General features: G+C 37.0%; 1 protein-coding gene across 1 annotated transcript in view; it reads left to right on the top strand.

The window, feature by feature from the left end:
* LOC127847010 (carnosine synthase 1-like) overlaps window positions 1-16,462 on the top strand; it is a 78,635-nt gene that overhangs the window by 29,133 nt on the left and 33,040 nt on the right. The window contains exons 4-6 of the mRNA XM_052378499.1: window positions 2,027-2,207; window positions 6,789-7,027; window positions 12,569-12,709. Of these exons, the coding sequence (XP_052234459.1) occupies window positions 2,027-2,207; window positions 6,789-7,027; window positions 12,569-12,709 (561 nt within the window). The remainder of the gene's footprint in view (window positions 1-2,026; window positions 2,208-6,788; window positions 7,028-12,568; window positions 12,710-16,462) is intronic.

The raw sequence follows: 16,462 nt of genomic DNA, 5'->3' as shown, positions 1-16,462 counted from the left end.
GTAGTCTCTTAGAAAGTTAAATTTAATTAAAGATCTTTCTTACTAGATTCAAGATTTAAAGCCTTCATTTCCAACCCTTAGTTACTGATGAGCAGCAAACAGCATGAAACCTGAACAGACTGCTAGTCAGAGCTCCAGATAAGGGTCGTAATTTCGTAATTACGAATTATTTTCAAGTCCGTTACGTATTTATTTTAAAATCTTGTCGTACCATTAAGAATTTCAAAATCAAGTTACGAATATTATTTTTACATCGGATCGTTTCGATTTTATTGAGTTCTTTTCGCGTATTAAAGATCTTTGCGGTGCTTATATAGAATGGTTATCGGGTTTGTATAACAAAGCGCATTTTTTCCAATAAAAGCGGCGTATACAGTCTATCTGTCAATAAAAAATGGCGGCGCCCAGAGAACGTCCTAAAAAACTGCAAAGCGTCCGAAAACACGCTTTTAACATATTGTAGGCAAAGTGAGCTGAAGTTAAATGTTAAGAAAGACATTATAGAAAAGATCTTATACGATGTTGTTTGTTCAGTTTCCGACACAGTCGGAAAAGCTAAACGCGACACGACGGGTCCAAACTTAACACAAAAAAAAACATTGAACGAGTGGAAGGGACAAGTCCCGTGGCTAATGGTTGAAAAGATTGAAGGAGAGACCCGTTTTAATTGTGAAATATGTAAAAATTCATCTAAGGCATACAATCTAAGCACAGTATGGGCATATGAAGGTATTTGAAAAATAACATTGTATAATACTGAAAAGACACTGTTGAACTCGCATAAATAAAGTTGCTAGTATGTTTATTTTGATTTATTTTGCATGAAAATTACCATTATTATTTATTTTTAGGTCATTTAGAAAAAATAAGAAATATTTTCCAAAACTTAGTAGTAACGTTAAGAATGAAATTTCAGAGTTAAGAATTCTTTTTGAAAATCTGGTAGTAATTTAAGAATTTCACAAAACCTTATCTGGAGCTCTGCTAGTGAATCGCAGGCTGTTCTGGTTTTATGCTGGTTGCAAAAGCATTTTTACTTTGCTTCTTATGGGGGAAATGATTAACAAGTTAGATTTTTTGCCCAATCATCGTGAAACTTGCTCAGGATATTCATTCTAATGATATCTTTGCAGATTCTTATATGGTTGTTGAAACTTTGCAAAAGCTTATCGAAACCGCTTGGTGCTAATTAAAGACTGGAAACAGTTGTGACCATATTGGCCTATAAAAAATAATATTCCATCTTACGTCACAACAGATTGCAAGTGAGCTTGTCGTTTTGTTTAAAAATCATTATATTGTACATGTATCGTAATTTTCTATGTTGGAGAAAAGTAAAATGAAATCAGTCGTTTTTCTGACAGGTTCCTAGTCTTGTTTTTATGCCATACCAAAACATATATTTGTACACAATGATTTTTAACGTACACAAGGATCATCCGTTTTGGAAAATATACCGGATCTTAGCAATTGGAAAAGTGCAAGGTCCAATGTCTTTGGCATTAATTGGTTTTCAATGTTTGAGTTGGTTTAAATGAATTCAAAGTGCATTTAATTTGAAGTTTGAACATTTTCTCAAATGTTTAAATTAGCCATTATGTTAGCATGGGTCATTGCTACGCTTGTTTGTCTAATGTTTGTTGTCCAATTGTTTAAATATGGAATGACACGCAGCCTGTTCAGGTTTTATGCTGTTTGCTGCTCATCAATATCTAAGGGTTGGAATGATGCCTTTAAAACTTGAATCTACAGGTAGTAAGATAGTAATTTAATTAGATATAACTTTCAAGGGACATCAAATGCGTCAAAATACGTGTCTAAGTGGTAATGGGTTAATGCTATTTACTCTTTCAATGCTGGGACAGAACGTGGCGTCTCATCAGGATCCAAACTGTTTTCTATTCTGATAGTATTCTTTGAAAAAAATTGAAGAAAATGCTAATTTTAGAAATTCAGCAGACAACATTTAGCAGACGATAAATTTCCCAGCATGCAAAGGTTTAATGTGTTGGTAACTTATTTCCAGTCGGATGACACGCCTGAGGAGGTATTGGATTTCTACAATACTCTGCAGTACATACTGTACGAGACCGGTTTTCCTGAAACTGAGGACCGAACTGCGATGCCGCGACGCGCCATCAACAAAGAGAATGCTGTCGTGGCAGTGCTTTCGGCACCTGGCGAGATTATGGCACCACTACTTGAATGTAGGTACCAGATAGATAGCTGAATCAGCTTTTGAACTCTTTCCAACTCAGGAGCACAGTTCAAAAGGCTATATGCAACCAGCATAAACGCAGAACAGCTTGAGAGAAGCTCCTAGCTGTTCAGGTTTTATGTTGTTTGCTGGTCATTAGTCCTTTGACTTTGAAATGAATCCTTTAAAACTTGAATCTTTTTAGAAAGGTCCTAAATTAAGTTTGATTTTCTTAAGGACTACAGGCAGGTAAAAATGAATGTGTGATTGATTCTGAGCAATGAGGGTTAATAATTTTTTATTTTTTTTTGGGGGGGGGGGGGGGAGATGCGCTATTAATCCACCCAATATCATTTTAATTCTTTTCTGTAAGTTATTATCTTAAAAATATTTTGTATTATGGTTTTAGGGTTTCTTGACACCAAATGCCCACATCAAAAAGAGAAGTTAAGCATTAAATATTGTTAAGTATAAGGTATTGTTAAACATTATGGAATTGGAAAAGTATTACACAGAATTACATACATTTTTGTAAGTCTCATACTTTTCATTAAAGCTTAGGTAAACATTTAAAATCTCAACAATTGTCATAAGTTATACAGAGAATTTAGAGGAATTATAGATGTAACTGAGATAGTTTTATTATAAAAACAAAGTAAAAGCATTTGTCAGGGTCCATTGTGAATGTAAACATTACTTACACTGCGGCAATACCAATTTGATTCAGCTAGGATTAACAGCTTATGGTGTTGGAGGGTCTCTGTAACGTGATGCAATTCATGGGTAAACAAAAGGGTATGTCGACTGTGAAATGTTGAGATATATCAAACCAGTAGTTAAAGGGGAGCTGAAGACACAAAGTTCATGACATACAGACTGACAAATGAAATTCATAATGCTTGCCACTCTGTGCAGGGCGTACACATATGATTTTTTAGCTCAGTGTTTTCGGAGAAATCCTGAGGTATTGTCATAGCCAGCTCGTCGTGTTGTGTAATCGTAAATAATCAAAATGGCCGCCATGTTTTTTTTCCAGAAAACTACCACCCTATAATCGTACAGACAGAGGGGCCATTGTCGAAACAACAAGAAGTCGCTACTGGTAGATACATGTATAAATGCGGTAGAAGAAGTTTTGGTCAAAAATAAATTTGTTTGAATAAACTTGCGGACATTTCTTTGTTTGTGTTTTTACACTTCTTTATTGATGAATTCCGATGGGGATTGTTGTTGACATTTTAGAGAGCAGGCGAGGGTAGGTGCGAACAAGGTCTTTTTTGCGGGTAACGGTAGGTGTGAAAGGAGGTCATTTTGCACTTCGTAATTGGCAGATGTTATTGAGTAATATGTGCCACGACTTGTTAAGACGCTAATTGACATTTGAGACACTAATTGACACTTGAGAACGAGAAGATATGCAATTGCATTTTGTGTGTATAAATATTGAATGTTCAACAGTGGTGTACCTCAACAATTGTATCCCTGTCTCCCATGCGACATTCAAATTTACCGGTAATGCCCATGCTCTCCCTGAGGAAAAATCACACGATGTACACTCATTCTTATTTTCTCACGTTTTTCACGAAATGCACGTGGACTGTTAATCTTTTGCTAGAAAATTACAAAATTGTCAGAAAAGTACAGTGCTATGCACCCCATGCTCCTAATCATAATGACGCTTCCTATTTTGAATGCTTAATTAAGCTTTCCAATGCCCCGGATTATTGGATTGTGCAATAGTAAAATGGTGGCCATTTTCGGTCCGATTTGGTGGTTTTATTGTCTTTAAATATTTTTTTCTCCATTTTTGCATTTAAAAAACAGCCTGCTTGCTATACACGGGAGCGCGCTATACGTGGAAACATACGGTAATTCAGTACAAAAACATCTTGTTCAGTGCTCACGCTGCTGCCAGACATTATCGCCAATGGCGATTATTTTATCCAACTGGCTATTATTTCTTAAAATTGTCTAGAAAAAATGGCGATTATTTTATCCGCCTACATAAAAAAACAAATTGCCTCTAAATGTTGTCCGGCGAATGCGAAACGCCTGCATATCGGGCCATCAAGCAGGAAAAATCGATAACGAGATTACCTGTGTACACACTCGACCCTGTGTATTGTCATACACGCGTCAATAACTTCTGCGACATTGTGGCCTAGAGCATTTTTCTCAATCAGTGTCCGACAGCAGTGATATATTTCGGAAAAAAACGTCTTTAATCTCCCTGTGCTTTACCAATTATCGGTAACTGTTAGATCTTTGTTAATTTTTTCGCCAATTATTATTTAATCGTCATTATTGAAAATCGCCGCTAATATTGTTAGCTGGTTTTGTTTTGCACGCCGTTTTTTCTGCAATTAGATTACGTTGAACATTGCTTGATGAAATAATTATTTAATCGCCATCAACTAATTATCCCCGTAATTACGGCTGTTTGTCGTCTGCTTTAACATAATGATTCCAATTTTTAACCAGGTAACCTGGTTTTCCCAATTCAAAGGGACCCGACCCGGCATATGCCATGGTCAGCTAATTTTAACGAAACACGTGTTTGGAATTACACTAAGGTGGTGTATTTTAACTCACGCGCTGTGACGTTAATTGATGTAAACATGATCGGCATTGCGAAAGTGTTATTTTTGGAATAAATCATTTACAATTGATATTGGCCTCTGTCTACAATATTGCGGCCGATGGCAAACGCCGTATTAAGAGATAAAGTAGTCGAACGATATGCACATTTTAGATTATGCATATTAATATTTTATATTATGCATATTTGATGTGCAAAACGCGTACAATTTTTCGGATTACCGTTTTCGGATACTGTATTTTTTTCGTCCATTATGATTTATTTTCGAAGTTCATAACAGCAAAAATAGAATGACGAATACACATGCGGTGATACGGAAGGTGTGGTTTATAATATTTCGAGTATTCACCAAAAATTGCAATTGGAAAAACTATAAAAAAAAAATAGTATAATTAGTGCTCTGGGTGGGTTGGGGCCTCTGCCCTTAATTCTTATGTGTATGTAACTGTAGCTGAGATCTGGTTTGTTAAGTCACACCCACAACATTGATTGTATTCTTTATTGTAAAGCCATGATAATATTTTATAAGAAAATGACACACTGATATTATGCTTGTTTTTAAGTATATATATATATTATAACTTAAATCCAATAGATATACATTTAATAAAACATAGATAAAATGAGATTCATGGTTTTTTCTTTCTTTTTGCCTTCAGTACCGTTTTGCGGAAAAGTCCGCATATGTTTTGGCTATTATTTTTTTAAGGAAAAAAAAATATGGCTATTATTTTCTGAAGGCCAGAGTGAGCATCTTGTTTAAGTTGTGACATTTGAGGATGTGCTATCAACCAAGTTAGCACAAATATTTAATGATGTGTTGGTAGATTCATTTAGAATTCAATAATGATATAAAATAGCATTCTATTGAAGTTGACATGTATTTACATCTAAAATTATTTTTCTCCAAAACTAGGACAGAAAGATAATATTTCCATTTGATAACAATTGCACAGCCTTTAATGCTTCCACACCTCCTTTTAATACTGACATTTCATTTAGATATCCTCTAAATTTACAGTTGCCAATTTAAAAAAAAAGGGATGTTATTAAGTTGATTTCACCAAAAATGACTTAATTGTTCATTATCATGATACAGTTTTACATAAACTTCTGGGCAAATAGCAAGTTAAACAACTGTGAGTGTTTCCGATAAAATATGACTTTAAATATCAAGGGGTAAATATAAATTGATGGTCATAATTTTTAATGACTTATGTGGGATTTTTTGTTCCATTTCTATGAAAAAGTGGGGTATGTTGTTGCTTTTGTCTGTTTGCTGGTCCAGTGTTTTTTCACCGTTTTGGGAACGGGGAAATTGGGAAAATTCGCGGCGTTTTGACTAAAACTGGGAAATAAGTGTTGTTGTTGTTTTTCTTTAAAATGCTTCAAAATTGAGGATACAAGTGTGTCCAGTATTATATTTACTAAGGTTGAACTTATGTGGACAGGAGATGAACAAAATAAAAAAAATAAAAATAAATAAATGTTGTTTTTTTTGTTGGATTGGGAATTTTGAGCTCCCATTTGGGAAAAATATATACTTTTTTCCATTCGGAATGGGTCCGGTTACCATAGACGATTTTGAATGAAAAAAAACACTGTGGTCAAATGGTCTGTTGGTACGTTTGTGGGTCACTAGACCTTAGCCCGATATCTGGAGAAACCTTGGCCCGCAACCACGCACTTTATATTGGTGGTTTCTTGAGAGGGAAAGGAAATCGTCTATTGATTTTGCGTAACACAGGTCAAGGTCACATGTATACAATTTGAGGTCATGAATATCACCATGCATTTAATGGAGGTGCTTATACCCAAAATGGCTATATAAATGCCTAAAAACAAAACTGGGTGTCCCTTACTTACTTGGAAATCTTTAAGGCCTTGGGCCACAGTAACTTAAAAATACTTCACTAGGATTCAGTAGTTATGGTATATTGTATAGAAATGTTATGCAGTTACAACGTTTTTGCAAATTTTCTGCACTTTTAGGCGGGAAACAAGTATCGGACAGCATGCATCTGATCTTCAAAGAAACCTGGATCTCAAAGAAACCGTCCAAGGAAAAGCCGGGTCTATACGAGCTCTTTATTCTAAAGGCAATCACGTTCCACAAGGGGGGCGTGACCTACATCGACGAGTTTAACCCTCCACGGAAATGCACCTACCTCATCAACTTCTTCACCAGTGCAGCCACTTCTGGCCTAACGGACTGGGGTACCGAAATGGAGGTAGACGTTTTTAGCTCACCTGAGCACAACATGCTCGTGTTGTGCTCGTAGGTTGTGCTCGTAGTGAGTGTTAATGGTTGCGTTTTGTCAGTCATGGGTCTTCAGTATTTATCTTGTGAACACTCCAGAGGACCTGAATTATTATCCAATATTCATGAAACTTGTTTAGATTTTTGTTTCCAATCATTCCTTGGCCTCATTTGAAATTGGGTTCAAGTTCGTCAAAAAACAAATATAGCTGTAGTGAAACCTTCTTAACATTCTAGAAGTCACATAATTAGTCCAATCATCATGAAATTTAGTCAGAATATTGTTTTCTAGGGTTGGCTGGGCAGAGTTTGCAAACGTTTTAGGTTTGTCAAAAAAGGCCTTCAGGGAGGTGGGGCAGTTGTCTTTATATGGCAATACTTAAACTGTAAAAACTCTTGAAGTCACAGTTTTAAGACCAATCTCCATGAACCTTGGTCAGAATAGTTGTTTCTTATGACAGCTTTTCCGAGTTTGAAAAGAGTTGTGGTTCGGTTAAAAGCATGACTGCCAGGGTGCTAGTGACTTGATATTTGGCATGCATGTGTATCTCATGGAGCTGCATATTTTGAGTGGTGAAAGGTCAAGGTCATCCTTGAAAGGTCAAAGATCAAATATATGGCTTCAAAGCGGCGCAGTAGGGGGCATTGTGTTTCACAAGCACAGCTCTTGTTTCTAATGGCAGCTCAGCCGATATTCAAAATGGTTCCAGTGTGTTAAAAAACGTGGGAGTAGGGGGGACGGTTTTCCTTATATGGCTTTACAGAAAGCTTGTTAACACTATTGGCCACATTCATGTCCTGTGGAACTTGGTTACAATATTACCTTTTTATGCCCCTGTAGGGTGGCATATAGCAGTTGAACTGTCAGTCTGTCTGTCTGTCTGTCTGTGTGTCCGTCAGAAAACTATAACATTGGCCATAACTTTTGCAATATTGAAGAAAGCAACTTGATATTTGGCATGCATGTGTATCTCATGAAGCTGCACATTTTGAGTGGTGAAAGGTCAAGGTCATCCTTCAAGGTCAAAGGTCAAAAAACTAAATCCAAGGGAAGTTACAAGCTTTAAAGGGAGATGATTTCTATTTATATCATTTGGCAGGTACAGATATATATATATATATAAAGGATATAATAAAAAACAATGTTAAGGTCAAGGTCATCCTTCATGGTCAAAAGTAAAAAAGTACAATCCAAGGGAAGTAATAAGTTATAAAAGGGAGATAATTTCTAAACCTGCCATATTATAAAATGAAATTTTATTTCAAAGTGGCGCAATAGGGGGCATTGTGTTTCTGATGAACACATCTCTTGTTTTGTGCAATCTTCATTCAATTTGGACATCAGCTTCCCTATATGGTGGACTTGGGCATCCTTGTTAGGTTGTTCCATTGCAATGATTTTTAGCCGGATTTTTTTCGAAAAAATCTCGGCTTATAGATTGATGTTGTCGGGCGGGCGGGGGGGCGGGCGGGTGGGCGGGCGGCGTGCTCGAAAATGTTAAAGTTCTTATTTCATGGTATAACTTTGGTATGCTTGGACCTAGAGTCTTCAAACTTGACATGAAGGTTGGCCAGGATTAACAGATGACCACTGGTCATTTCAAGGTCATTCATTTGAAGGTCAAGGTCACTGTGACCTTCAATATAAAAAATGTTAAAGTTGTTATAACTTTGGTATGCTTGGACCTAGAGTCTTGAAACTTGACATGAAGGTTGGCCATAACTAGTTAGTAACCACTGGTCATTTCAAGGTCATTCATTTGAAGGTCAAGGTCACTGTGACCTTGAATGTAAAAATGTTAAAGTTCTTATTTCATGGTATAACTTTGGTATGCTTGGACCTAGAGTCTTCAAACTTGACATGAAGGTTGGCCAGGATTAACAGATGACCACTGGTCATTTCAAGGTCATTCATTTGAAGGTCAAGGTCACTGTGACCTTCAATATAAAAAATGTTAAAGTTGTTATAACTTTGGTATGCTTGGACCTAGAGTCTTGAAACTTGACATGAAGGTTGGCCATAACTAGTTAGTAACCACTGGTCATTTCAAGGTCATTCATTTGAAGGTCAAGGTCACTGTGACCTTGAATGTAAAAATGTTAAAGTTCTTATTTCATGGTATAACTTTGGTATGCTTGGACCTAGAGTCTTCAAACTTGACATGAAGGTTGGCCAGGATTAACAGATGACCACTGGTCATTTCAAGGTCATTCATTTGAAGGTGAAGGTCACTGTGACCTTCAATATAAAAATGTTAAAGTTGTTATAACTTTGGTATGCTTGGACCTAGAGTCTTGAAACTTGACATGAAGGTTGGCCAGAACTAGTAAGTAACCACTGGACATTTCAAGGTCATTCATTTGAAGGTCAATGTCACTGTGACCTTGAATGTAAAAATGTTAAAGTTGTTATAACTTTGGTATGCTTGGACCTAGAGTCTTGAAACTTGACATGAAGGTTGGCCAGAACTAGTAAGTAACCACTGGACATTTCAAGGTCATTCATTTGAAGGTCAAGGTCACTGTGACCTTGAATGTAAAAATGTTAAAGTTCTTATTTCATGTTATAACTTTGGTATGCTTGTACCTAGAGTCTTCAAACTTGAAATAAAGATTGGCCAGTACTTACATTTCATTTTGACCTTTGAACAATATTTCAGTAATTTAAGTATTGCATTGACAAAAACACGAAAGGTACTTTCCTGTCATTTAAATAAAAAATCCGGCTTCAATGCGGTCATCTCCGACCGCGGAACTCTTGTTCTGGGAGTTAAATCACTATGATTATGAATATGTCATTTGCTGAAGGTTTTTTTGTTTTTGGTTAAGGAAGTAAAAAAGCTTATTAGGTCAAATAAAAAAAAAAAACTTCTCAAGGCTCTAGAAGTTATATAAGATTGTGTTACCTTTTCAGATAATTTGTCATTACAAATGTATTATTATATGTCTATTTTTAGCTCTCCTGAGCAGAATGTGCTCATGGTGAGCTTTTGTGATTGCCTTTTGTCCGTTGTGCGTCGTGCGTTGTGCGGCATCAACATTTGCCTTGTTACAATGTAACTCTCTAGAGGCCACATTTATTGTCCAATCTTCACGAAATTTGGTCAGAAAATTGGTTACAATGATATCTTGGATGAGTTCGAAAATGGTAGCGTTTGCTTGAAAAACATGGCTGCCAAGGGCATTTTTCCTTATATGGCTATATATGGCTATAGTAAAATCTTGTTAACACTCTTAGAGGCTACATTTATTGTCTGATCTTCATGAAACTTGGTCAGAAGATTCATCCCAATAATATCTTGGAAGCGTTGGAAAATGATGCCGGTTGGTTGAAAAACATGGCCACTGTGGGGGCGGGGCATTTTTCCTTATATGGCCATAGTAAAACCTTGTAAACACTCTAGAGGTCACATTTATTTTCCGATCATGAAACTTGGTCAGAAGATTTGTCCCAATAATATCTTGGATGAGTTCGAAAATGGTTTTGGTTGCTTAAAAACATGGCCACCAGGGTGGGGCATTTTTTGTTATAAGGCTATATATGGCTATAGTAAAACCTTGTTAACACTCTAGAGGCCACATTTATTGTCCAATCTTCATGAAATTTGGTCAGAAGATTGGTCTCAATGATATCTTGGATGAGTTTGAAAATGGTAACGTTTGCTTGAAAAACATGGCTGCCAAGGGGCGTGGCATTTTTCCTTATATGGCTATATATGGCTATAGTAAAATCTTGTTCACTCTCTAGACGCCACATTTATTGTCCAATCTTCATGAAATTTGGTCAGGAGATTGGTCTCAATGATATCTTGGATGAGTTCGAAAATGGTAACGTTTGCTTGAAAAACATGGCTGCCAAGGGGCGGGGCATTTTTCCATATATGGCTATATATGGCTATAGTAAAATCTTGTTCACTCTCTAGACGCCACATTTATTGTCCAATCTTCATGAAATTTGGTCAGGAGAATGGTCTCAATGATATCTTGGATGAGTTCGAAAATGGTAACGTTTGCTAGAAAAACATGGCTGCCAAGGGGCGGGGCATTTTTCCTTATATGGCTATATGGCTTTAGTAAAATCTTGTTAACACTCTAGAGGCCACATTTATTGTCCGATCTTCATGAAACTTGGTCAGAAGATTTATCCCAATGATATCTTGGACGAGTTCCAAAGTGATGCCGGTTGGTTTAAAAACATGGCCGCCAGGGGGCGGGGCATTTTTCCGTATATGGCTATAGTAAAACCTTGTTTACACTTTAGAGGCCAAATTTATTTTCCGATCTTCATGAAATTTGGTCAGAAGATTGGTCTCAATGATATCTTTGATGAGTTAGAAAATGGTTACGTTTGCTTGAAAAACATGGCTGTCAAGGGGCGGGGAATTTTTCCTTATATGGCTATAAATGGCTATTGTAAAATCTTGCTAACTCTCTAGAGGCCACATTTATTGTTCGATCTTCATGAAACTTGGTCAGAAGATTCATCCCAATAATATCTTGGAAGAGTTCGAAAATGATGCCGGTTGGTTGAAAAACATGGCTGCCAGGGGGCGGGGCATTTTTCCTTATATGGCTTTAGTAAAACCTTGTTTACACTCTAGAGGCCACATTTTTTGTCCAATCTTCATGAAATTTGGTCAGAAGATTGGTCTCAATGATATCTTGGATGAGTTCGAATATGGTAACGTTTGCTTGAAAAACATGGCTGCCAAGGGGCGGAGCATTTTTCCTTATATGGCTATAGTTAAATCTTGTTAACTCTCTAGAAGCCACATTTATTGTCCCATCTTCATGAAACTTGGTCAGAAGATTCATCCCAGTTATATCTTGGACAAGTTCGAAAATGATGCCGGTTGGTTGAAAAACATGGCCGCCAGGGGCGAGGCATTTTTCCTTATATGGCTATAGTAAAGCCTTGTTAAAACTCTACAGGCCAGATTTATTGCCCAATCTTCATGAAATTTGGTCAGAAGATTGGTCTCAATGATATCTTGGATGAGTTCGAAAATGGTAACGTTTACTTGAAAAACATGGCTGCCAAGGGGCGGGGCATTTTTCCTTATGGCTATATATGGCTATAGTAAAATCTTGTTCACTCTTTAGAGGCCACATTTATTGTCAGATCTTCATGAGACTTGGTCAGAAGATTCATCCAAATAATATCTTGAATGAGTTCGAAAATGATGCTGGTTGGTTGAAAAACATGGCCACCATGGGGCGGGGCATTTTTCCTTATATGGCTATAGTAAAACCTTGTAAACACTCTAGTGGCCACATTTATTTTCCGATCTTCATGAAATTTGGTCAGGAGATTTGTCCCAATAATATCTTGTAATCTCAGGTGAGCGACTTTGAGCCTTTCAGGCCCTCTTGTCTGTTTAAAGAAAGTCTCTTCTTAGCAAAAATCTTGTTTAGGCAGAAAGTATCTTCCCTGATTATAGCCTGTGTGGACTGCACATGCATTAAACCTCTTTTTCACAGAGCACATCCCATATGACGTTGTTGATTGCAGAAAAACCTGGATATCCCAATGAGCAGCTCACTTCCCTTGTGTGACCTTGTGGATGACAAACTGTGGACGCGATACCAGATGTCACGCTGTGGTGTCCCCCACCCAGAGACCCTGGCTTTCACTGTCGCTCCAAAGAGATTTGTAAGATCCTTTGAGATTGCTTCATTATTGCATGCGCATAATTTGGGCCAACGTTGTGATCAGAAAAAAACAATACACACAGTCCACTGATTGTAATGTTCCCCTGAAAGGGACAGCGAATAGTTGCTGCTGTGTTCGTCCTAATTTTAGTTTTGTTTGTATTGAGCTCGTATGGGTTTGAAACAAATTTCTCTGATAATTGTTTCTGTCCTTTGTGTTGTTTTCTCATCCAATCATTAGGAAAGGGATAAAATTGTTATGAATTAAAATATCTATGAAGTACCTCTCTGTTCATACTGACTATACATAACGCTTTATTTACTGTTGGGCTGTAAATTCTCATGTTAGTGGTTGATTTTTTTAAGCCTGAGTTTGGATCCCACCGGAACCGTAAATTGAATTTTGGTATTCTGTATATTTATGCCCCCCTTCAAAGAAGTGGGGGTATATTGTTTTGCTGGATGTCATTCGGTCTGTCTTTCTGTCTGTCAGTAGACCAGTTTGTTTCTGATCAATAACTCGTAAATAAATCCACCAATTTGCTTCATACTTCACATGTGCATTGGCATTGGACAGTAGATGACCCCTATTGAAATTGAGGTCACTAGGCTAAAGGTCAAGGTCATTCACAATAAGTGTGAAAATTGTCTCCAATCAATAACTCATCAAGGAATTGTCCGATTGTCTTGATACTTCACATGTGCATTGGCCTTGGACAGTAGATGACCCCTATTGAAATTGGGGTCAATAGGTCAAAGGTCAAGGTCTTTGTCACAATAAGTTCGATTATTGTTTTCCGATCGATAACTCTTCAACAAATCGACCGATTTGCTTTATGCTTCCCATGTGCATTTGACTTGGACAGTAGATGACCTCTATTGAAATTTTGGTCACTAGGTCAAAGGTCATGCTCACTGTCACAATAAGTATGAAAATTGTTTCAAATCAATAACTTGTGAACAAATCGACCGATTGGCTTGATAATTTTTCATGTGCATTGGCCTTGGACAGTAGATGACTCCTATTGAAATTAGGGTCACTAGATCAAAGGTCAAGGTCACTGTCACAATAAGTGTCAAAATTGTTTCTGATTAATAACTCGTCAACGAATTAACCAATTTGCTTGCCTCGTCATATGGACAGTAGATGATCCCTATTGAAATTGGGGTCACTAGTTCAAAGCCCTGTGTGGGGTGCATATGTCTCGGACCGTGAAACTCTTGTTAAGTAATTATTATCGCTAGTTTTACATATGAGTGAAAGTAGGAACATGTAATGTTTTTTATGTCTTAATTTTCAGAAAAAATGTCTTTACAAAGAATTATTCACATGAAGTCCAAACTTGCTGGCCTCAGGGTCATATGACTCAAAAGCAAATAACTTTAAATTTCTAAAAAAACTTAAGAAACGAAATCATCAAAGTCATTTAAAGCTGCTACAATACAGATGGTAAAACAAATATTAATGAGGCCAACAGGCTTGTTTGCAATCTCTAGAATACAATACTCATGTATGTGATTGAATAATTGCCGAGACCGTTTAAGCTTTATTTGATTCCTAAAGCTTTTCAAGTTATCAAATAGCAATACTTTTTGTAGGTCGATGATTGCCTAAATATAGGAATATAAAGGGTGAGGTTTTGTGTTTGTGTCTTCTACACTTCGAATAACATCACTACTTTGCTTTATGTTTTTATTGAATAATTTATAGGTCATCCAAACTTTATTTAATTTTATTTAGTACCACTTTGTTTCATTAATGTTTTCATACATGTAGAAAGGTTTCAAATGAAGTCAGCTATTACGTCACGTACATTAAAGCCTGATTATGTATATTTTGTATGAAACATTGTTTTGCCGAGGCCGCAATTGCGCAATATTGCAATTTCATCTCTAATTTTTTCTTATGTTGCAGAAAAATTGGTCTAGTTGCAATTTATGTTGCACAAATTGTAAAACATGCGAAAAATTGAGAAGTGCCCATTCATTTTTGATAAGTGCCCATTCAACTTTGTAAGTGCCCATTGTTTTTTCATCTATGGGGCAGTAATCCCATCAGAGAAAAAAATATCCCAATCTCTGTTTATATTAAAAAAACAACATTTATTTAAAGTTTATTAGTTTGTTTCTTAAAAGTACAGAAAAGTTCTGTAAGTTTTCATGAGCTTTGATAGTACTTGGTTGAGTTCAAAAGTGGTTCTGATCCGTTGAAAGACATGGCCGCCAGTGGGCAGGGCAGTTTTCCTTATTTGGCTATAGAGAAACCTTGATGTCTCGGACGAGTTCGAAAATGGTCGAGATCGGTGAAAAAACATGGCCGCCATAGTGGCAGTTTTCCCTATTTGGCTATAGAGAAACCTTGTAAACACTCTAGAAGTCACAATTTTTGCCCAATCATCATGAAAGTTGGTCAAAACATTGGTTTTATTGATATCTCGGACGAGTTTGAAAATGGTCGGGATTGGTGAAATAACATGGCCGCCAGTGGGCGGGGCATTTTTCTCTGTATGTATATAGTGAAAACATGTGAACACAGTAGAAGTCACATTTTTGGCCCAATTTTCATGAAATTTGCTCAGAACATTTGTTTCCTTGATACGAGAGTTGAGTTCAAAAATGGTTCCGGTCAGTTGAATAACCTGGCTGCTGGGAGGGGGGCAGTTTTCTCATTATGCCCCCCCCCTCCTTTCGAAGAAGAGGGGGTATATTGTTTTGCTCATGTCAGTCCGTCCGTCCACCAGATGGTTTCCGGATGATAACTCAAGAGCGCTTATGCCAAGGATCATGAAACTTCAAAGGTACATTGATCATGACTCGCAGATGAATCCTATTGATTTTCAGGTCACTAGGTCAAAGGTCAAGGTCACGATGACCCGAAATAGTAAAATGGTTTCCGGATGATAACTCAAGAACACTTATGCCTAGGATCATGAAACTTCATAGAAACATTGATCATGACTCGCAGATGATCCCTATTGATTTTCAGGTCACTAGGTCAAAGGTCAAGGTCAGGGTGACCCAAAGCAGTAAAATGGTTTCCGGATGATAACTCAAGAATGCTTATGCCTAGGATCATGAAACTTTATAGATACATTGATCATGACTCGCAGATAAACCCTATTGATTTTCAGGTCACTAGGTCAAAGGTAAAGGTCAGGATGACCCGAAATAGTAAAATGGTTTCCGGATGATAACTCAAGAACGCTTAGGCCTAGGATCATGAAACTTCATAGGTAAATTGATCATAACTTGTAGATGACCCCTATTGATTTTCAGGTCACTAGGTCAAAGGTAAAGGTCAGGATGACCCGAAATAGTAAAATGGTTTTTGGATGATAACTCAAGAACGCTTAGGCCTAGGATCATGAAACTTCATAGGTACATTGATCATGACTCGTAGATGACCCCTATTGATTTTCAGGTCACTAGGTCAAAGGTCAAGGTAACGGTGAAACGAAATAGTAAAATGGTTTTTAGATGATAACTCAAGAATGCTTATGCCTAGGATCATGAAACTTCATAGGTACATTGATCATGACTCGAAGATGACCCCTATTGATTTTCAGGTCACTAGGTCAAAGGTCAAGGTCACAATGACCTGAAATAGTAAAATGGTTTCTGGATGATATATCAAGAACTCTTATGCCTAGGATCATGAAACTTCATAGGTACAATGATCATGACTCGCAGATGACCCCTATTGATTTTCAGGTCACTAGGTCAAAGGTCAAGGTCATGGTGACCTGAAATAGTA

This window comes from Dreissena polymorpha, chromosome 10 (genome assembly GCF_020536995.1).
Source record: "Dreissena polymorpha isolate Duluth1 chromosome 10, UMN_Dpol_1.0, whole genome shotgun sequence".
Lineage (NCBI taxonomy): Eukaryota > Metazoa > Mollusca > Bivalvia > Myida > Dreissenidae > Dreissena > Dreissena polymorpha.
This window is presented reverse-complemented; position numbering and strand designations above follow the sequence as displayed.